The sequence below is a fragment of the Callospermophilus lateralis genome, chromosome 14 (genome assembly GCF_048772815.1).
Source record: "Callospermophilus lateralis isolate mCalLat2 chromosome 14, mCalLat2.hap1, whole genome shotgun sequence".
Lineage (NCBI taxonomy): Eukaryota > Metazoa > Chordata > Mammalia > Rodentia > Sciuridae > Callospermophilus > Callospermophilus lateralis.
The window spans coordinates 14591418-14615056 of NC_135318.1; the positions used below are offsets into that span (position 1 = coordinate 14591418).

General features: G+C 33.4%; 1 protein-coding gene across 6 annotated transcripts in view; it reads right to left on the bottom strand.

The window, feature by feature from the left end:
* The window catches only part of Pum2 (pumilio RNA binding family member 2), an 87727-nt gene that overhangs the window by 50824 nt on the left and 13264 nt on the right, over nucleotides 1-23639 (bottom strand). For 5 of the 6 annotated variants that reach the window (XM_076833899.2, XM_076833898.2, XM_076833897.2 and 2 more), the window contains exons 2-6: nucleotides 15450-15518; nucleotides 8421-8529; nucleotides 4763-4950; nucleotides 4114-4283; nucleotides 99-369 (exon numbers count right to left, since the gene is read on the bottom strand). In XM_076833899.2, the coding sequence (XP_076690014.1) occupies nucleotides 99-369; nucleotides 4114-4283; nucleotides 4763-4950; nucleotides 8421-8529; nucleotides 15450-15500 (789 nt within the window). In that variant the 5' untranslated portion in view covers nucleotides 15501-15518. Of the gene's footprint in view, nucleotides 1-98; nucleotides 370-4113; nucleotides 4284-4762; nucleotides 4951-8420; nucleotides 8530-14372; nucleotides 14487-15449; nucleotides 15519-23639 lie in introns of those variants that run through there. The other variant, XM_076833900.2, reaches the window with a different exon arrangement.

Genomic DNA, 23639 nt, shown 5'->3' on the forward strand with positions numbered 1-23639 from the left:
TCAAGAAACTCCACCATTCATATCAATGCCTCATACTACATTGGTTATACACCAGTATATAGATATAAGGACTTTCTTAAAGAAGGTGTATGATTTACCTGCTGTTGAGAATTGTACTCAAAGAGGCCTACAGTAGCTCCTGAAGAGTCCATGGGTACCTGGTTACCAGGATAGTCAAACTGTAAGGAATCCAGACCAACTTGTTCCATGGCATCCAGATTCTGAGTTTCAGGATTTGAAAATTCCTCAACAAGTGGCTTATTAGCTGTAGGATTAGGAAGAGGACCCAATCCTTCTGGGGGATTAGTATTGGGGCCGAGGCGCTCAACTACTTCAGTTGGAGAGGCTTGACGACTTCCAGGAGTACGACTGGGAAAAAAAAAAAAAAGAAGAAAAAGAAAAGCATTATGTGTAAATACAAGTCAAAAGGTAAAATGAGAAAGTATGAAAATAATAAAAAACAAAAAGTTATTAAATATGAAAGCAAATAAGGCATTCTGAGTCACTAATCATTTCATATCTCAGGTCCACTTCCTTATCCAGAAAAGATGATAAGGAATGATGATAAATAATGGACCTGGTGGTTCCAACTAACAACTAACATTCTACTCTCTCCCATTTTCCCCCTAATATAACTTGAGAGGTGACATGGTTTCAGCCGGGTATGGTGAGATTTTCTATAATCCCAGCTCTTTGGGAGGCTAAGGCAGGAGAATCACAAATTCAAGGTCAGCATGAGCAAGGTAGTAAGACCTTGTTTCAAAAAATAAAGAGGGCTAGGGATGTTAACTCAGTCATAAGAGCACCCCAAAGTTCTATTCCCACTGCCCGCCACCCAAAAAAAGATGACATGATTTTAGTAGTTTTTATATTATTAATAATCGCTCTCCTCAATTTCAATATTCTAATGACCAACTCAATTTTACTGGTAGGAAAAACTACATAGAATTACGATCTAGGCTAATATAATCTGAAACCTATGCCTCAAATCACAGACAAAATGAATGGTAGGTATGAAAATCAAACTATTATGCAGCAAATGTGGGAAAATTCAAAATCAAAACCCATCCATCATTCTGCTATCCTGCCCACCAGCATGTAATTTTGTAGTAACATCTTGCTTACTATTATTTAGAGGAGAAAAAAAAAATTGGCCATAGATCATTATGGTCTTCCTGACTTAAGAGGGTGAAACTTGCTAGACAACAGAAAATGAAACCAAACGAAGACCAAAAAGGCTGACTCTTGACTCTTTTAAATATGACTTTTGAGTAAATCATTTCATATCTCACGTCCATTTCTCTATCAAAAAAAGATGACGAGAAATGATGATAAATAATGGACCTGGTGGTTCCAAATAACAAGAATAAAAGAAACTGTTTATGAAAGTCCTCTATGACAGGTATCCAGAGACCATCTTTATCATACCAAATTGTTTCAGTCTAAATCACCAGAAAGAAATGTTAATGTATAACATGTATCAAAAATTAAGGCAGGGCACACAGTAGAACATGCCTATAATCCCACAGACTCAGAAGTCTGAGGCAGGAGGATTCCAAGTTCAAGATCAGACCCAGCAACTTATCAAGACACTGTCTCAAAAATTAAAAAAAAAAGACAAAACCAAAAAACTAAAAAACACCACTGGGGCTTTAGCTCAGTGTTGGAGGGCCCCCTGGGTCCAACCCTCATTATCCCCCTACAGACTCTTTTGCTGGGCATGGTGGTACACACCTGTTAACCCCAGCAACTCTGGAGGCTATGGCAGGAGGACTGAAAGTTCAAAGTCAATCTGAGTTTCAAAAAAGGGTTGGATATATAGCTCAATGCTAGAAAACTATGGGTTCAAACCCTATCATACAAAAATATTTTAAAATAAAAATACAAAACTTTCTCTACTATACTATGGCCTCTTTAATTTTCTCCAAGAAATTCAAGTTAGAAACAAATTAAACATCAGTTTCTTTGCAAAAACACTCTTCACAGTCTCAATTCTATTCTTACCTTTTTCTAATCCTCATTTATAGTCTGTATTTTCTTCATAAATATTTATAGAGAACCTTTTCACTTACAAAAAAGAACAGTTTACTGTTCTGAGAACCATGCATTCATGGTATGTTCAAACATAAATATAATTAAGTTAATGGCAATAAGTATTTTACCTGGCTTTTAATGTGAATTGTTATGTCCATCTAACTCTGTCCCTAAATTTAGATGCTCCACAATGATGTAAATATGATAGCATGCAGAGAGCAGTTTGCAAAGCCAATAGCCAACTATAAGAACTCTTCTCCAGATAGTTAACTGAATATACATTTTATTTAATAATCAGGCATTGTCCTTGCAATATTAGATAATTTTAAACTCCTTTGCTCTTTAGCCATATCCACTTGCATGGGAAAATTTCAAAGTTTCGTTTTTTCATTTGGACCATACCAGGAAAAAAAAAAAAAAAAAAAAAAAAAAGAAAGAAAGGATTTTGTTTAAAACCAGCCAATTAAAAAACAAAACAAAACAAGTTTCCTTGGGTCTTTCATTCATTTCAGTTCTACTATAGGAATGTGTACGCTGATATGTCACTTAACATACAGATTCATGACATGCTGACATAGTGATAGTGATGGCCACAGCTATTTTTTGAAACATTTTTTATATTGCCAAGTAATGATTAATATTGTATTTAAATTAATTAATGGTTTTAAACACATATCCAAAATAAAATTTGAATGCTTATAAATTTGGTATTAATATTTTAAGGGGAAAAGTAAAAACTTCCACACAAAATAACTCAAATACCAAAAGCAGAGGGCATTTAAAAAAAAAAAAAATCATTGTACTATCAGTGGTGCTCTTGCTATAGTTAGTGGTGTATTAACACTTCAATTATAAATGTTTAATCTGAAGGGTTTATAATTAACTGAATATTAAGTGCACACTGTTTACTAAAACTTAGGAAAAGAGCAAAATCAGAAAATGAAAAGGTTTTAAACAGCACAAAATTTTGCATTAAAGAGGTTTATAGGTTTTGGATGCTTTTTTGCACTCTGAACAGACAGAAACACTGCTGCTTTTAAGAAGCAATGTTATTCTGCTTTGGTAATTTAAGGTAATAAATGCAACCCACCGTGCACCTAAACTCTTTGTTATCTAGCATTCCATGGTTCACAAGATCTCAAAGGAACTGTTCATTTTCAGGTAAAGTCTTCAAAATATCTGATTACTATAGTGTAAAAGTATATGAAATCAGTATGAAGTAACAATTCCCTAAGATACACTGTCTAATTTAGTGTCAAAGGTTAAAGAAGTACTAAATGCCTAAAGACAACTACAGCTGGATATGGTGGCACATGCCTATAATATCCCAGCTAGTAGGGAAACTGAGGCAGGAGGATCACAAGTTCAAGGCCAATCTTGGCATATATGCTAAATCCTGTCTCAAAAGCAAAATTTTAAAAAGGGGTGGGAATGTAGTTCAGTGATAGAGCACTTGCCTAGCATTTGGCCCTGGGTTCAACCCTTAGTACCATGCACAAGAGAGAGAGAGAGAGAGAGAGAGAGAGAGAGAGAGAGAGAAACTAAAAAAGTGTTAAGAATTCTGAGTTTGAAGCTAACTTTTAAAAAAATATTTTTTAATATTGTAGATAGACATAACTTTATGTGTATATACACACATAAATATATATGCATATACATATATAATTTATATACATAAATATACATTATATATAAATGCAGTGTTGAGGATCAATCCCAGTGCCTCACATGTGCTAGGCAAGCACTCTACCACTGAGACACAACTCCAGCCCAGAGCTCACTAAATTCTAACAGAGGAAAAAGTTCAAATTTAGACTATATCAGCAGAAAATTAACAGCAGCTTCTGATACTAATCCTTCAATAGAATATACTGCTTTAGATCCTGTTTTGAAGATTTATTTTTAATTGTTCATAATCATTAACTATTTTTTCTTATGAAAAAATAAATGTCCAGATTAACACCAGGTACAAAGGAAATAAACAGAAGTTGGAAAAATGTCAAAATCAGTCACATCAACTAATTGTAATAATCCTTAAAAAGAGATAACCTTTTCTTCTCAAAAAAGTTAAAATCTTACTTAAAATCTTTGCAATCGGCATCCATTCCATTTGGCAAACCTCTGCCATTTATTTTAGAATCATCATCATCTCCTTGTTTAAGATCTCTGTTTTGGTCCTCCTCAAACGGAGAAGCCTTGCCTTTTTGATCTCCTTTCTCAGGTCCATCTGTTTCAGCATCTCTAGTGCCCTGAGGAAAAAGAATCTGTTTGATTCTGAATACTTAATAGAACACACAAAAAAAGGCACCATTTGGTGACCTAAAACTACACTATCGTGCATGTAAACAAGAGAAAGCATTGAAACTTATTTTAAGTTCATAGTCAACTATTTTAGCAAATGCAAAAAATTTGAGTACAACTAGTGATTTATAACAGAAGGGCTAAGGCAACCTTAACTATAGCGGTGCTAGAAAAGCAGTAACACCACAAACTAGATTAAAATATTTAATGCATAGGCAATATCATTAGTTACTTCCAGATCAAGAAATAAGTTTTAATTTGTGCAAAATGTTTTAAAATTAATGTGATTTTTGTAAAATGGTTAAGATTCATGAAGTAGACAAGTGAAGAAAACAAGGGTCCAAACAGCTATTAAAATTTCCTTTAACTTTAAGAAGGTAGGGAAAAAGAAACTAACTTAAAAAAAGTTTTTATTCAAAATACTTACAAAAGTTCCTTTCCTGAAACGAGAATCCAATTTATCAGCAGGAGAAGAACTTAGTACATATTCTACCATGCTCACTCCAAGGCCTCCACTTTCTGATCTCGGAGACAATATTGCATTTACTTCACTGTTTCCATGAAAACCCTGTCCAGATCTTCTCTGTACCATAATAGGCTGGGACATTGAATGATCTGTTTTGGAATAAAGATTAGAATTATATATTTGTACTTTCAAGTTAAACAAAACAGAGTTTCACAAGTATACTGAAGTAAGAAAAATCAGAACTTCATTTTATTTTGAAGATTATTATTATTATAATCTTGTAAACAGCTTTTCATTCTGTTAAGAGTCAGTGGCTGGGGCACATCTCTTGAAAATACCAATGAAAAGAACAATTTAGAAAGAAATAGGAAAAGCCTATAGAAAGAATATCAAACCAAAAAGGTTAATAGAAGAGGAAATATTAATCTGAAAGCAAAGTTGCTTATAAGCACTATGTCAAAAAGTTAATATTCTTTTGGTGAGTCCTATGAAATCAGTTTTTTGTTTGTTTGTTTTTAAGGGAAAAAAACAGAAAACACCTTCCAAACTGGCAGCATTTTCATAGTTCATACTGCTGTCACACTAGAAACATGAATGAGTTGGGAAAAACCAATAATACCACAGTATTTCCTTGGTGAAAAGGCTAAATACCACCTTAAGCTTTTATTTAAAAAACACCTCTTTTGACAGTCAGGGCTTGGGGAAGCCTATAATCCCAGCAGCTTGGGAGGCTGAGGCAGGAGAATCAAGAGTTCAAAGTCAGCCTCAGCAACAGCAGGCGCTAAAGCAACTCAGTAAGACCCTGTCTCTAAATAAAATACAAAATAGGGCTGGGGATGTGGCTCAGTGGTTGAGAGCCCCTGAGTTCAAGCTCAGATACCCCCAACTCACCCCCAAAATAAAAAAGACAAAAAATCTTTTCTAGCTGGGCGCAGGGGCAGATGAGTATAATCTCACTGATGCGAGGCAGAGGCAGGAGAATCACTAATTTGAGGCCAGTCCTAGCAACAAAACACTCCTCTTAGTCATTCCCTGGTAATTCTCAAAACAAAATTATTCACCTGATACAAATTCTATTTTTACATGTTTCTATGATGAAAGGAAAAATAATAAAAGCGGAATACAAATAAAATTAACACATGGGAGGCAACATTCAAATAGTTTTTGCTGAAATCTTTTGAAAGGAACCAGTAAGTTACTAGTTACTTCTGGTTCACGCACAAACAGGTACAATACTGGATGTTATGTCTTGCCCTTCAACTATCCAGGTTGAGCATCACTGTGGTATTAAATTTTCATTTCATTTAACTATAATTCATAACTTTGAATGATTGCTACTTTTGTTGAACTATATTAAAACATTTCTATTTCACTATATATATCCAGGAGAGATTAGCCATTATATCCTTTCATTCAAACATTCATCCACAATTTAAAATACTGATTTACTGCCCCTTGTACGCTAAGCATTATGCTACATTCGGAAAATTCAACAAACAAGATAATCTCTGTCCTCAAAGAGCACAGATTTAATAGAAAGCAATCATAATAGGATAAAAGTGCTTCAATAAAAATAATCCAGGATATTATGGCAATAGAAAAGATGGAGCTTTGATTCTTCCCAGTCTTTGAGTGAATCCCAAAGGAAGTTATATTTAAGCCAAATATGAAGGGTAAAGAGTTTAAAGTGTGGGGGAAAGTGAGAGCAATTCAGTTACAGAAATCCACTTTTCAAAGGCCTGAAAGTACCAGGAGAACACACTGAAACTGATAATCACAAGTATAATGATTTAGCTGATCTTATGGTTTGGATGTAAGGCATCCCCCAAAAGTTCACATGTGAGACAATGAAACAAATTTCAAAGGAGAAATGATTGGTCTACAACCTTAACCTAATCAGTAAATTACTCCCTGATGGGATTCACTGAGTGATAACTGGAGGCAGGTGGGTTGTGGTTATGGGGTTTATATTTTTATCTGGAAAGTGGAGACCTCTGCTTTCTGATCACCATGTGATCTGTTTCCCTTGCCACATTCTTCCACCATGATGTTCTACCTCACCTAGAGCCCCAAGGAATGGAGCCTGTGGTCTATGGATTGAAACCTCTATAACTATAAGCCTCCAAATAAACCTTTCCTCCTCTAAAGTTGTTCTGGTCGGGTTCTTTAGTTGCAGCAGAGAATCAGCTGAATAAAATAGCAAACAATGAGTATGGTATACGAGTAGGTCTCCTGCACCCATGGAAAATCTTAGAATGACAAATCCTTTAGAACAAGGAATGTATTATTCATATTTGTATGTGCTTGAAATCTAATAAATGTTTGTTTAGTAAATAAAATTCCATTCATTTCTAGCTTTCTCATGTTTTTTGGTAAAAGACTAATATTCATCATCAAAATTTTAATCTATGCAACTAAAACTTGGGAGAAGTGATAGAAGAACTGACTAAAGTGATAAATTTGGTACTTCTTCTATCTTCCATCCTGAAAAATAATCTTTCATTTCCATGTTCTGCTCAGGATGCTTTGCATGTGAATACTTTATGGGTCTAATATGTTTCTGTTCCCCAAACCTGGCATATTACCTGTTTGTTATCACTAAATTGAAAGAAAATTTCCAATATTTTAAGGAAATACCAGCCTAAATTAGCTATTACCAAAAGTTTTTGATCTATTTGATTGAAAATGAAATTAAAACTTCTTTTAGATCTCCCTAACCTTTGAGTTTTAGCTTTTAGGCAATAGTTTTATTGGGGAATTTGGTTTTTTATTACTTTGGGCATTTTGCATAGGCAAAGCAAGCTGCATTAAACTCAGCAATAAAAAGAGAAAACTTATTTGTAAAATTTATGTTAACAGTTCTGTCTGTACAACTCTCAAATTTTACTAATCAAAAACATTTCCAAAAAATAATGGTTTACAACTATGTTTTTCAATTTACCAATAAATACTGACACTCCTACAAGTTATATTCCTTACATGCCAGTTCCTTTTCTCCTTAAGAGTTTCTTAGATCAAACTGTCTCCTCATTCCTTTTGGAAATCAAAAACATTCATCTGCTCTTTTCTAGGAGCTTTATGTCACTAAGACAATTAACTTCCTTTCTGGATGTGGCCAATGTCTAATAAAGCTTAACTGAGCAACAACTAAATAAATCAGTCATTGGCATACAAGACCATTTAAAAGTAAAACTTCTTATGGTTCAACAAATAGGTCCTCTATTTTAGTGGTAACTCAGAATTTTATAATCAGAGTGAATTAAAAAAAACAAACCAACAAAAACCTTAAGAAGGCCTTAATGTGATAAACACATCTAATCAATTAACTGTACTAATCAAGTAAGTATGCCACAGACAAGGGTAAACTGCCACAAGAAAATAGAATTATAATGACTTACAAGATCCTATTTTTTTCTGAATACTATTTAGGGATAGGCAAGGTTTTAAAAAACAACAAAAAACACTGAGGTGGAGGGCTGTGGGGGAAAGGCAAGTGACACCCTAGGGCCAGGGCCAGGGCCAGGGCCAGGGCCAGGGCCAGGGCCAGGGCGGGGACTGGAAAAACACAAAACAAACATTGAGTTTATTCATAATTCTCATGCATACAACAATAACTTACGAGAAGTTCCCCATGCAGTCTCTCTCCATTCATCATCCCCAAGAAATATGCCTTTTTGTCCATCTTTTGTTGAATCATCAGGTTCCCAAAACTTTTTGGTAGGCAAAAGCTATTTGGGAGGAAAAATTTACATTTAAATTTTATTCTAATTACAAAGAATACAAAGGGAATAACAAACATATCACTAATAGAACACATTAGTTTTGGTGCTAATGAAAATGAGAATGTTTTCTAAATTTTCCATTAACAGTAAAATAACTCCCTGTTTATGTACTGGTTCTAATAATTCTGAATCTAAACAATAAATCAAAGTCCAATTCTGACTACTGTTTTTCAAACATTTTTCTTATGTGGTTTTCTTTATATGTAAATTTCTTCAAAATGCCTATTAAACTTCTTACTCAAAAAGAGATCATTAAAGAATGATTAACATTTTTCTTTTACTTTCAAAAACTGCCTTTGGACAACCTCTTATCCTACAACATCCAGGATAGAAAATATTTTTTCTTTCTTACTTCAGTCATTCAATGACAGTGAATTTCACAATTCTCACTAGCTCCTGAATACTATGAATCCACCAATTCCATATCAGAAAGCTATAGATGATAGAAAACACAGAAAAAAAAAACCCTACAGATACTTTTGAAATAACAATCTTAAGGTCCTATGCTAGATAGTCTACATGGTGACATACACACCATGTAAAAATTGAGTTGATAAACCATTCACTGATTAATCAAAATGTATAATTCCTAGGTATTCTTTAATATCCATTCAGGTCTTTCCTGATGCTCAGGAGACAGCCTTGGCATATCTGTTTGAATATACAATCTTTCTGAGACATACATTTGATATTTTAAATATGCATTCATAAATAAGACACTCTCAGCCCATAATTAGGTGCCCAGTCCTTCAGTGCTAATAATCAAACCTGTATATACTTCTAGTAAAATACATATCATACTAAATTACCTATGTGTGCTTCTTTAAGGGCATGCTCATCTCATCTTCAGAGCTCATAAACATATAGACTATGATAAAATATAACTAATACTTGAATTGAGGTCTGAGAGAGAATATACTGTGGGCGGGGAGTTGCTAGAGATTGAAGGTGGGAAGGCAAGGTAAGGAAAAAAAGCATAAATAAAATACAGTCAAGCACAAACAAAGGCAAAACTTTAGAAAATGTAACATGTGGAGAACAGCATATAAGAGAAACAGATGTTGGAAGGCCAAGACTTGATACTGGTAAAGCTAACCAGGTCAATTATGAGGACTCTTAGGAGACATGTTAAGTAAATTGGATGTTATACTTAAGTAACAAGAGAAATCAAGACAGGTTGGCAAGACAGCTGTTTTGAAAAACAACTCAAGTTGTAAGGAATAAGAGATAGAAGGGGAAAGACTGGAGACAAAGAGACCAGTTTAGGAAAATTACAATAGAGTCAAAGCAGCAAGAACTGAAATAGGGTACTACTAACAGAAAGAACTGAGAAAATAAAATGGATCTGAGAAGCATTCTAGACAGTCAAATTTGGAACTGAACATGGATAATGGGAAAAGGTGGATAAAAGGGATACAACCTTAGTAGTTGGATTAAAAAGATAATGATAGGTGTCACTGACTAAAATTAGGGGGGTGGAGGAGTTTGTGGTGGTGATGTTTGGAGTAGATCAGGAGAAGCAGCTCTGAAGATAGGGGGATAACATCAATTTAGGCTTGTTCCCATTTCACAGATCTTTTGCTAAATAAGCATATTTTTAAAGGAAACAAAATTCTGTTTTTTAAAATAGAAAAGTTTTTGCATCTAGGATCTTCTTGGCTATGAATAAGTATAGATATTTTACACAATCATCTATTCTTATCAAAGTTCACAGTAACTAAACTACAATAGCTCCATTCCTTCAATTAAAAAAAAACTTTAAAAGATTCACATAAATATTCAAACAAAATAAAAAGCTGATAATACTAATATTACAGCATCATTTGATATATTTAAATAAACATTTATTCATAGTAAAATCCAAATTAATCTCTTAAAAACATTGCATAAGCAAGTCATTTCAGAAGGATGAAAACTATCCCTGAAATAAAGAATTGTTTTACCCATACTTCATGAAGAAAAATATTTCAGTGTCAAAACAAGAATAACAAATAAGGAATCCAAAATAGGTATATAAAAAACAGAAAAATGGGGGAAAAATTCTGTTAACACTTACCAAGTGTGAATATTTTTGCAAAGCACTGTACTCTCTTGTTAACACAAGTTATTGTGCATAGGAAACAAATTTAGTAGTTAATACTTCTACCAAAGATCTAAACATTCTAGAACTTGCTTTCTGTGGCAATTTAGACAATGATTCAAATACTTTTCTAGAAACCACTATCTTCTGACCAGGAACAGGTTAAAATGGACTAAATCTAAGAGCAGGCAACAATTCAGAAAAAAAGATCAGTTAAAAAAAAAAAGTTTTTAGAGGTTAAACAATAAATTGATGTAAATTTGCCCCCAGAGATTTTTCTTTACTATAGTAGACATATAGAAAACAAGGCTTAAAATCCTTAAATATCTGTAAAATACATTATTCACTACCACTTTTTATTTATTCCCTAATTCACAGAAACTCTAAATTAAGGTAAGTATACTCAGTATTTCTTGTCAACCTGACCTATCCTTCATCTCAGATACGACTGAGTGTACATACAATGTTCTTTACTTTAAAAGTATTTATGGCTTGCCTTCCCCATTAAAAAACAAAAAAACAAAGAACACCCCAGCATATTGTCTCAAAAATAAAATTAAATCACATTCCCACACTAAAAAGAGAAAAAAATTCCCGCTCTAGCATTTACTGAATTACACTTATACATCAGAGTTCTCTAATATAAACAGTTACATAAAATCCTAAGACAGCCAAATAAAAATAATCCAAGGACTTAGAAGAATTTAAAACTAAATGCCCACATTATTGTTTTAAATTAAGTGCTCATATAACATCATCCAAACTAGGACACTTTTGAAAAAAGGGATGCTATTATAATAATTATATCGTAACAGATATGTAACTGGATTATCCTGGGCAAATCATGATGCAAGGTCTCTCTACTTAAAATACAAGTTCATAAAAGACAAAAACAGATGCTAAAACCCAAGTTGTACAGAGAACAAAAAACAGAAAGCAATTTCCTAAAACCTAAGAATGGTGCTTTTCTGGATTTCATTTTTTTATGGATATAATATTTTAATATTTTTAAATTTTTCAATTCATATCACTTCCCCATCGTCTCCATTTCTAATATCCCTTAATACTAACCAACTAACAACAAATATAGACATTTCCAAAGGAAAATAGCATTATAAATAGTCAAGACAGGCAGGAGTTCAAACTGCATTCAGGTATTATTATGTGGTGTGGCCTTGGGCCAGTTAATTATTCTTTCTGAACTTGTTTCCTTATCTCTAAAGGAAAGATAATAAGCTCTGGTCATAAAAGTTATAAAACTAGAATGAAATAACATAAGTAAACCACTTAACACAACCAACACATAGCAGTTACATAAATATTAGAAGCTTTTACAAACCTCAAAATAGAAATCTTTTAATATTATACATGAGACAATCACTCGTCTGCAACATTAAACTGGCTGATTATTTCAAAGAATTACATCATTCATTACAAAGATTTTGACTAAGAGCTGTATGCCTTCTTTTTTTCTTGAGTCAGTTTGACTATTCTAGGGGGAAGTTAAAACCCTATTATTTAGGAAAGACAGTTGCTATAGTTACATACTGCATAAGAAAAAGAGTCAAAAGTTACATTGATCAAGGTTATACATATAATTAGTAAATGGCAGCAATCGGATTGGAAACCCTGTACTGGAAACCCTGTATCTATTTAATTCTGAGGTCTTTCCCATTACAGTTACAGAGTTCTTTTCAATTTTATAGTCTAATTCATTGATATTTCTGAAAATTTCCACTAGTTAAAAATGAAAGCAGTTTAAGATACTGTGATATTCTTCCTGTTATCATGGACAAACTTTTAATATAGAATTATTGAGACAGGATTTATATAAACTATGATCAACTTTTTAAACACTATCCCTAAAAGCTATCCATAACTGCTCAAAGAGCATTTGAGAGATGTATGTGACTCATACAACACATTATTTCTATTTCTGCTTCAAAATAAGTCAATCTTACCCAAGCTCATAGCACTAGTGAAAGATCTGAGAAAAGAGAAGTTTCATTACTACCCTATCTAATGTTTTCCACTTTACCATACCTAGGATCTTCATGCAAAAATTTACTTTAAAAATTATTGTATCAGAAAAAGGAAAGAGCATTATTTATCGTACTAAGCTATGAAAATATTCTCAAAATTAAACATACTAATTCAATGATTTTAAAGTTAAATTCTGGATTCCCTAAAGAAATTTCAGGCAGGGTCCTTTTTTCCATTATGTAAAAAATAAACAAGTACCCAGCCTAATAGCCTCGAGATGACAATAGGAATGTGCCTCTGAAGTGCACTACGTATATTAACAATGCTGAATATCTCCTATGCATGCTTTGCTCTTTTTAATCCTTGTGACATAATGCAAATCAGCAGAACTTTAGACAAAATTTGCTATTAGGCTTTTAAAAAAGAAAGGGCAAGCATGAATAGATGAATACAAATCTGTTTCTATTTCTGGATGAACAACCAAGAGATCGTCCTTCTGATGATGACTTGTAAAGCTACTGTGATCTACAAAAAACAGTACATTTGAAATGAATCCTATATGTAGATGCAGTGCTCTGTACATTAGAAATTTACAACACTTAAAATATAATAAGCAAAACTTTATCATAAAAAGAATAGAACAATCCATTAAAAAAGGGATTTTGCATTACCATTATAAAAAAAAAAAAAAAAAAAAAAAACAAACAAGCAATTTTAGAAAACACAAGAGCCAGAAACTCAAGGCTGCTTTTATTTATTCCAATGAATGAATTCTGGGATAAAACAAAACCAAAAAACCTCACCTGTCAGGAAAGGAGAAGACTGGTGAGAGAGAGACAGGCAAAGAAGGAAATCCCAGAAGGTTCCCTGCTGCCTGTGAGATGAGGAAAGATAGAAAGTCTTGTGGGAGAAAACCCAGAGACAGAAATCTGAGGTTTCTTAGTTATCTTTTAGAGGTAACAACAGTAATTGGTAAACTATTATGAAAAAAATTCATAAAAACAGCTTATTTAAGAATACATTTTTACTGGCTAAAGGTCACAGATACACTGACTGGTTGCTATCCAACAGGTAGTAAAAGCAATCTACACCTAAGTGACTACACTTTTGTTCTGCATATCTAACATGTCCATTAATAAAGTCTGGATTTAAGTTTATATAACATACATTCAAACTAGCTCCTCTTTTTCTAAAACCTTTTTGCATCCCCAAATACTCTTTTAACTACCGTTTCTAATGATGACACGTTTTGGAATTATAAAGCTCTTTAGATTTATCAAATATTAGTTAGAAAGGGGGAAAAGAATCTATTTGTAAACACAAACAATATACAATTGGTAAGTAAAGTATAAGTATCAGAATTAATGTAGGAATGTGACTTTACTTGCTCTTAAGAAAGAACTTCAAGTCTGTCACAGACTAAAAGGCTGAAACACTGCTCAAACCTTCTTTTAAGATACATCATTCTATTTTTCTAAAGACCACAGAAACAAGTGGCAAAGAAAGAATGTAAGACCTTTCTGCCTCTTTTGTTTCCCACAATGTAAATAATGCCTAAGCAAGTCACTATGCTGCAGTGAAGGTATAGATTTTTTAAACAAACAAACAAACAAAAAAAAAAACTTATTTCCTCTTTCAAATTTATCTTAGGGCCCAGAATTTTACCTTGTGCACTGGACTAACAAATTTATTTTGGTAATACTTAAGCTTAAGCACCTTAACTCACCCTTAAATCAGTCCTCTGAAAATGACAAACTCTTTGGAAAACGCTGTTCTGAAGAAAGGGAGGGTTAGCTAGCTGCAGGGTGCCCTCTTGTGGCCCAAAGGAGTGACTGGACTCTTTTTCTGCATCTGAAGAGCACAGCATTGGATGGAGTGAGTCTCATGGCGGTCTCTAATCTACCAAAGTAAAATAATCTCCAGGTGCAAGCAGTTAATTACACATCTTAGGTCTGTTTACTGTTATTTTCTATTACCAAAGTCCACACTATGTTTGTATAGTATAGAACATGACAAAAATAAAGATGACCACAAGAGTTTCCATAATCAAAATGTTCTAAAATTTCATTAGGTGTTTGGAAAACTAAGTATTTTAGCTGACTTAAAATATGTAATGGTGAGGTTAAATTGATGCCTCAAAGAAAATCACAGATTAACAGGAATGATAAAATTAATTTTAAAATGTGGAGTACCTATTATGCTAGGCATTCAAAGATAGCAATTTACAGGAGAGACAAATATAAAACAAACTGTAACCAGTAATATAAAAAAAGTATTTATAAAGATCTAGGGAAAGTCAGATGAGAAAATAATTCATTCTACTACAGATAGCAACGGGACAATAGGTAAGTCTTTCCAGTAGAGTCCTGTCAAGAATTTAGAAGTTTATTAAGCAAACAGCTTTGGTGAACAAGAGAGATTTTGGGAAGGGAGAATAATGAACAATAAGCAAACACAGCATACATACATAAAACAGCAGAACAAGGATAAAGGAAGTTTTTCTTCTGAGTAAAGCTAATGATGTATGACTCATTACCAAAATATAATACATCTATCCAAGTGAATCAAATCACACTAAATAAATCACTGAAAATTACTTGCTATAGGTTTAAAAACAAAGCAGCTGAAAAATCACAACTACATAATTTCACACAACCAGAGATTTAAAATCATAAAATAAAACCCATATAGTTTAGAAAATATAACCACTATTTTTTCAAGATTACAGTTTAAAAAAAAATGAGTCTTAACAGCTCAAATAATTAAAATGAGGTATAAGTTCTTGGTATTAGTAAATATTTACCTCTCCCATTCCCCGAGATTCTAGTGCAAGAGCTTGAAAATCATGATTCATTTCATCCACAGATCAAACCTGTTGAATAACAAAACCAAAAATTAGAAAATTTTAAACAAAGTATAGTTGTTTTTACATTATATTGCTGCTATTACTAATATTAGCATGTGATGGGCAAGAACAGATTTCTCTGTGACAGGTTTTCCTAAATAGAGTACATGAGAGTAATCTACTTTAAAACTATGAGGTCAAGAGCTCTTGAATTATTCTGCATGCTAACAGAAAACTTTATTCTTGAGCAAGAGATGAAATCTGGGTGTGGTGAAGCACAACTATAATTCCAGCAGCGTGGGAGGCCACGGTAGGAGGATCCTAAATTCAAAGCCAGGCATAGCAATTTAGCAAGAACCGGTCTCAAAAAAAAGGGCGGGGGATATGTGTGGTTCAGTGGTTAAGCATCCCTGAGTTCAATCCCTGAAGAGATGGAAACAAAGAAAAAGCAACCTCAAACATTGAAATTGGTGTATTTTTATGTTTTCCTTTATATTATTATTTTGTATTACTTAATCCTTTTAAGATTTTTCAAAAATTCTCTGCTTTTTATTACTTGTACCAATATTAAAATTAGTGCACTCAATATTTAAGTAGCAAAATACACTCAATCAATAGATTGCTTTAAGTGTTGCTTTTAGATCTAATTCTAAAAGAAACATATAAATTATTATACGAGTAGTTGTAGTATGAGTACTACAACTTAAGAATAATTCTTTCCTGTTCTCTTCAAACTAAAGCCTCTTTCTGTATCTTTCCATTCCTGAGAGTCTGAAAGCACGCCTCCCTTCCATTAGTACTACTGTTCCTACTTTGTCTCTTATGACAATTATTCTTTTTAATTTCCTAGGTCTTCAGTTGCTTCTTATCAAACTCCTACTTGTCTCCTCACTCTTTAAATGCTACTGTTCCTCAGTATTCTGCTTAAGATACTCTCTTCTCTACCCTTTGAGAAATCTCATTTACCACCAATGCTTTGAGAGCTATCTACATGTTAGACCCCAACCATTTGTAATCTATCAAATCTCTCTTCTCTTCAAAATTTCTAATTATCTATTCTCCTTCCGTTCCCTAGATATCACAGGAAATTTTAACTTTATTATTCTTTCTTCCCACTTTTAATTATTTCCTTTCTTACACTTAATGTCCAATCATTTACCAAGTTCTGCTAAGTCAAACTCCTACCTCACTTAAATCTATCCATGAAGTAGATAACAAAACACGTAAAATTTTGACTGGCACCTAAGTATTCAAAAGTCAGCTATTAAAAAGAGCTTTCTTCTATTCATCATACAGTGTTGGAATAGTAAGATATAAACATACAAAACCATTTTTTTACCTTACACCTTAACATAAAAATTAATCAAAATGAATCACATGCCCAAATATAAAGCCTAAAATTACAAAACTTCTAAAACACACAAGAGAAAAAGCTGGGTGACATTATGTTTTGTAATGAATTTAGACCAATATCAAAAGCAAAGTCCATAAATAAAAAACCACATTGGACCATCATTAAAATTAAAACTACTATCTACAAAAGACACTGTTAAAATAAGAAGACAACATCCTAGAAGAAAAATATCTGCAAATTATATATCTAATAAAGGACTTATGTCTAGAACATACAAAGAAATTTTTAAAAAGAGGAAAGAACAGAATCAAAAAATTGACAAAAGATCAGAACTGATACAATAACAAAGTAGATATGTAGATAGAAAGTAAGCTACTCTTTTCTCATGAACTTGCTGGAAAAGCTCTTTAACAGATCTAACAAAGTAAACATTTCATTCATTCTTCCATTATTTAGTAAGCTTTCACCAAGCACTTTCAAGCAAGATCTTAGAGAAGAAAATGAACTCAAACAGGATCACTGTTTGCAAAGAGTTTATGTAGTTTCCTACATTGCCTGGTAATGATAAAGCAGCTTGCATCAGACCAAACTGTCTACTAACTATAAATTTTAGAAACAAAATAAAAACAAACCAATAGAAAGAAATGGAAAACAAGTACTAAAAAACAGAAAATGGAAGATAGTCTACACTTAAAACAAAGAATGGGTACTAAGGTTTTTTTATAGCTTTTTTTTTTTTTTTTTTTTTGGTGGTGGTGCTGGGGATTAAACCCAGGGCCTAATGCATGCAAGGCAAGCACTCTACCAACAGAGCTGTATCCCCAGCTCCAAGGTTTTGTTTGTTTTTTAATGTTTTGTTTTGTTTTGTTTTTGTCTGAGGCCAGGTCTGGGTATGGAGGTGGGCCCTGACTTAGCACAATTGGTTTTACCCATTCAGATGTTAAAGAAAGTGAATAGTAGAGAAAATGTGGGCTGTATTTGATTTTGTTAACCACCAGAAAAACTATATACAGATAAGGAGATAACTTGAACATCTCCATAGTTTTTTACTAGTACTGTCACTGTAATTTACTATCTGACTATTGATAAGAAAGGGTCAGTGAACTTGGACAAGGTTAAAAGATAAAACTTACAAGTAACTGGAATTCTAGAAAGAAAAGAGAATAAGAGAAACAAAACAAAACAAAACAAAAACCCTGAAAAAACAATGACCAGAAATTTCCCCTAAATTTTGTAAGAAGTAAATTTACAGATTCAAGAAACTCAGTGAATTTTGGCAAAATTAAAAAAAAAAAAAGGAAAGAAAAAAAATCGCACATGTATGCCTGTAAAAAGCAAAGAGAACAGAAAATCTTGAAAGCAGTCAGAGGAAAACAACATAATTACATAAAACGGATCAATAATTTGAGCGACAGCTAACTTCACACCAGAAACAATGGGGTCTAGATTATACAGAACAAAACTTTAGAGTGCAAAAAGAAAAAATTTCAAGTCCAGAATTTTCTATCTGGTGAAAATATTCTCCAAGAATAAAGACTGTGATAATCATGTGTCACTTAATGATGGGTATATGTTCTGAAAAAAAAAAAAATAAGTCGCTGAGTGATCTCATCATTGTGGGAAGATCACAGAATATACACAAACCTAAATGGTACAGCCTCCTACTCTTAGGCTACAAACCTGTACAGCATGTAAGTGTACTGAATAATGCAGCCAACTGTCATACCAATGGTAAGTATCTATGTATCAGACATACCAAAATATAATAAAAGTATGGTATCAAAGATAAAAAAAAAAGGATGCATCTATATAAGGTACTTAACTACAAAGAGAGCTTGTGGACTGAAAGATGCCGGGTAAGTGGTGAGTTGATGTGAAAGCCTAAAACATTACTTACAATACTGGAGACATTACAAACAAAATTAACTTGGGCTGCACTAAATGGCCTTTCCTTTCTTCAATAAGAAATTAAACTAAGCTTACTGTAACTAATAAAAGTTTCCTCTTTAAAATTTAGTTTAAAACAAAAATATTATACAGCTGTACAAAAATAATTTATGTCCTATTCTATAAGCTTTCTTCAGTTTTCCTTTCTCTTTTTAACATTTTAAACATTTGATTAAAAACTAAGACATACACACATTACCCTAGGATGATCAATACTGTTAGAGAAGAAAAAATAAAGCTTTGTTTTTAGTTGACTTTAAAAACCACTAATTTTGGAGGTCATGCAGCTGAGTAATATATTATTAGCCTCCCACTAACTTGGCCATAGATGACTGTAAATGACACCTCTGACTGGAGCAGCCTGAAAGGTTAAATCTGTTGCCTTTCGATACCTCCTCCCCAAAACAATTGACTGCAAAATTAGGTATTTCTTTGAAAAACTAAATAACACCAATCATAAAATTTACTTATCTGCAACTTTTCTGTAGATTTATAGAATTTAAAATACCTGGTGCTCTTTAGTTTTGTTTTTGTGGTACTGGGGATTGAACCCAAGGGCACTCTACTATTGAGCTACATACACACCCAAATCCATTTTTTTTTATTTTGAGACAGGGTGTAAATTGCAGAGACTGGCCTCAAAATTGGGATTTTTCCTCCTTCAACCTCCTGAGTCACTATGATTACAGGCATGAGCCATCAAGCTTAGCTGAGGATTTTCAGATTTTAGTATCAAAGTATGAGCCAAGAATTAGCTAATCTTATTTCTTAAATAAAATCATTTTAGTTGGTATGCAGGCGCACACCTATAATTCCAATAGCTCAGGAGGCTGAGACAGGAGGATCTAGAGTTTAAAGCTAGCCTCAGCAAAAGCAAGACACTAAGCAACTCAGTGAGACCCTGTCTATAAATAAAATACAACATAGGGCTGGGGATGCATCTCAGTGGTAGAGTGCCGTGAGTTCAATCCCCAGTATCCCCCTAAAAAGAAAAAAAAAAAAAAATCACTGTATATATAGTGCAACACTACATCGTGTGCCCAGAAATGAAAAGTTGTACTGTAATTGTGTACAATGAATCAAAATGCATTCTGTTATCATATATACCTAATTAAAATATATAAATTTTTAAAAAGAAAAAAAATCATCTTTAACTTTGCAGGACAATCATGTGTACTAAAATATTATAGGAACTGACCTAGGAGACAGAAACTGATCATTATCACAAGAATATTCTAGAAGAGAAAACAAGCCGCCCTGGATGACTTAGACCCTGTACAGTACTTGGCTTTCCTGCCCACTGCCCACCCCCCCGCCAAAAGCCCTTTGTGCCCCCAGAGTTCCCTAAGAAGGCCTTTATTGGTTATAACTTCCCATCTTTGGTTTGCTAGCTTTCTAAAAAGCCTTTTTTCTTGCCCCAACAACTTGTCATCAAGTCACTGGCCTTTTTCAAAGTGGTTAGTAAAAGAACCCAGGTTCAGTTACAATACCAGAGTCTTCCACCTCTTGCCCCATTGGTGTGTCGAAGGGGCAGTAACACTTGCAGAGTTGTTATCTCCTATGGTAAGAATGCTTTCTTCTAGACTAATTCTCAAATAGTGACTGTTGTTTTTCTTTGTTATAACTTCCTCATACCTCTCATCTTCACTTCTCTCAACAATTTTGCATATAGTATCATAGAAGATACATACATACCTAAAATAGCTTGTCTAGGGAAAAAATATACAGAATCCCTTTGGCCAACTGAAAACATAAATCTATTGTTCTGAAATTCTGACTCCTCCTTATACCTTTGGCAAAATCTGGAGGCCCGAATACTATTACAAATGTTAAACAGCAAGGTTTCTCAAAGGTACACCATTGGCACTGCAGAGAGATGAGTCTTTGTTGTGTTTGTGGTGACAATGGTGCTGACCTTTGCACAGTAGGATATTTGGCAGCATCCTTAGCTTCTACCCATTAGATGCCAATCACGCCTTTTCTCTAAGTAAGACAACCAAAAAAAAATGTCACTGCACTTAGCCATATGCTTTAGGGGTATGGTATAGTGGGAGGTAAATCATAGCTGGTTAAAAAAAAAAAATCACTGCCCTTCGGAATTAAACTTCCAGCATTTTTTCATAATATGACCTGTTCTATTTCTTATTCCCAGAACTCTTAACTTTTTTACTTACATTTTTCTCTTCCCTCCAATGAAGAAACACTTCAAAAATTCTTGAAAATATAATAAGCACCCATAGTTCTTTAATACTTAATCTTTGATTTTATGTTCTTGGAATATTTTTTCTCCCTTATGAGACAGTTTTTTTTCTTTCTCCCCATCCTGGTTCTTTTTAGTTATTCATGGCAGAATTCTGTTTGATATAATTATGTAAGCATGGAATCTTACTCTAAGACCCCATTTTTGTTGCTGTACATAACCATGAGATTCACTATTGTGTGTTCATTATGTACAAAGAAAAATTATTTTGGATTAATTCCACTGTCTTTCCTTTTCCTACCCCTCCCCTCCCTTACTTCCCCTTTGTCTAATCTACTGAATATCTATTCGTCCCTTCTCAAGGAGACATCATTGTATATGTGGCTGGTGGCTGACCAAAATGTCATTCCATATGCAGTGCATGACTGGATTGTGAAATATACAGTTTGAGCTTTTTGCTCTGGAAAACTATGATGGGATAAGTGACTGACTAGTAGCTGGATGCCCTTGGCCTCAGGACAGGGACTGGTGGCCAGGGGACCAACATGTGATTAGAGGGTTGGAACTTTCAGTCCTACATACTCCCACTTCTGGGGAACAGAGAGAGGTGCTGAAGGTTGAACTGTCCAATGGCCAATGAGTTAATGCTTACCCAACTGAGTACAATAAACTAAAATGATTGAATTCTGGAGGCTTCCAGATAACTGAATCTTTCAAGGTTCCTTATCCTATGCATCTGTTCCATCTGGTTCACCTGAATCCTTGGTAATATTCTTTATAACAGTTGGGTAATGAAGTATTTTCCACAATTATGTAAGCTGTTCAAGCAAACTGATAAAATCAAAGGAGAGGTTCAAGAAAACCTCTGATATATAGCTGGTTGGTCAGAAGTATATGTGACAACTTCCTTTTTGTGACTAGTATAAGAAGTGGGGGACATTCTTATGGAACTGAGCCATTACCTGTGGGATATGAAGCCATCATTTGGATATAGCATTCAAATTCAGGAGAACACATAGCTGGTAACTACTTAAGAATCCTCTGCAGAACTGATTGCTTTATGTATGGGGAAATGTCCCCCAAATATGTGGAGTCACAGATAATGTTCTGCATTGTATAGTAGGGGAAATTAAATGTGGTTTTTCCACTACAGCTTATACCTTGGTGTTAGAAGTGCAAGTACAACACTGGCTTACAGAAACACATGGTTTGGGAATAGAAAAAGTGAAAGGTTGAGGGGTGAGAAACTTTTGATTTCTAGGTGGCTCCATGTATGGAAGCAACAGCTATTCTGTGGTTACTAAAGGTTGAGTTACCAATGGAATTTAGAGATAGATCAAACTCCCAGGGAGCTGGCTCACTAGAAATGTAAGAAAATGCAAACTAACAGGATAAAAGCAAAAAAAAAAAAAAAATACAAAAATAGAAATATATATAATATATCTCCACAACAGCTAAAATTAAATTAAATGAAGTGCTGGGTCAGACCATGATGCTAGACCAACCTCAGATATCAATGAATCTGAGTTTCAGCCACTAATTCCAAAACTGTCTTTTATTCTATACCTAAGTACCACCAGTTTCCTGAGGAACAATTACTAAAATGAATTCTGAGTAATTAATTTAGGAGCAATAGTTTTTTTTTTAAATAAATATTTGTTTTTAAATGATGCACAACAGGAGAGCATATTAGGACTCACACAGGACCCAAAGCTCACTATGGCATAATCATAGATAGCTGGCTATATGTGATCCAGACATACAGGAGTGCCAAGCCAAAGTTAACCATCAGGGCTTGGTTTTTAACTTTTTCATTTATAAAATACATTTTTTTTTCTTATAATGAATGGGAATTTCAGATTTCATCTAAAGGGAGGTTATTTTATTATTTTTCAATGGCCAGGGTAGTTACAGGGAAATGACTTTAAAATTTTTAAATAAACACCTCTGCCTTCCCTACACAGCAGCTCTTAAGACTTTTCAGTTTAAAGTGTTACTATGTATTTCAATCATGAGGAAGAAAATGTGGGCAAGTCAGTAGGACAAGAATAAAACATTTTTTCAATTCTCCTATAATAATCTTCATATTGACAATAATAAAATTGAAAGGGGAAGGGAATCACACATTTGTTATTAAGTGGTATTCAAAAAAAATTTAATGAAATGTCAATCTTCTGTCTTTTAAGCTATAAATGTTGGTATCATTAAATGACAAAGTTAAAATTTGGACATGAATTTCATGACTTTACAAGTTGAATGACTGATCTTAGGGAGACAATTCTTCTAACAACCAATAGAACCTTTCTAGTAATTGGTTACACAATGTTGAATTAACCATTCATTAGAAGAAAATTTATTCAGGAGTTAAGAGTGTAAATTGTCTTCAACTTATTCTTGTGTCATTAAAGCTTGAAATTCACCAATATTATTTCTTTTAATGAACAACTAGAATTTACCATCATAGAAACTTTTCTATGATCAAGACCCAGCATAATCTGGAGGTAAATTTGAAGAGTTTTTTGAGATTCTAGATTGTTTCTTGACACAAGAAATGGCAATGTCTCATTTCATTCAGTCTAAACATTAGCTAATTTATCTAATTTAGCTCATTTATCTGGAAGATTATTACTGATTATGTAAGAAAAAT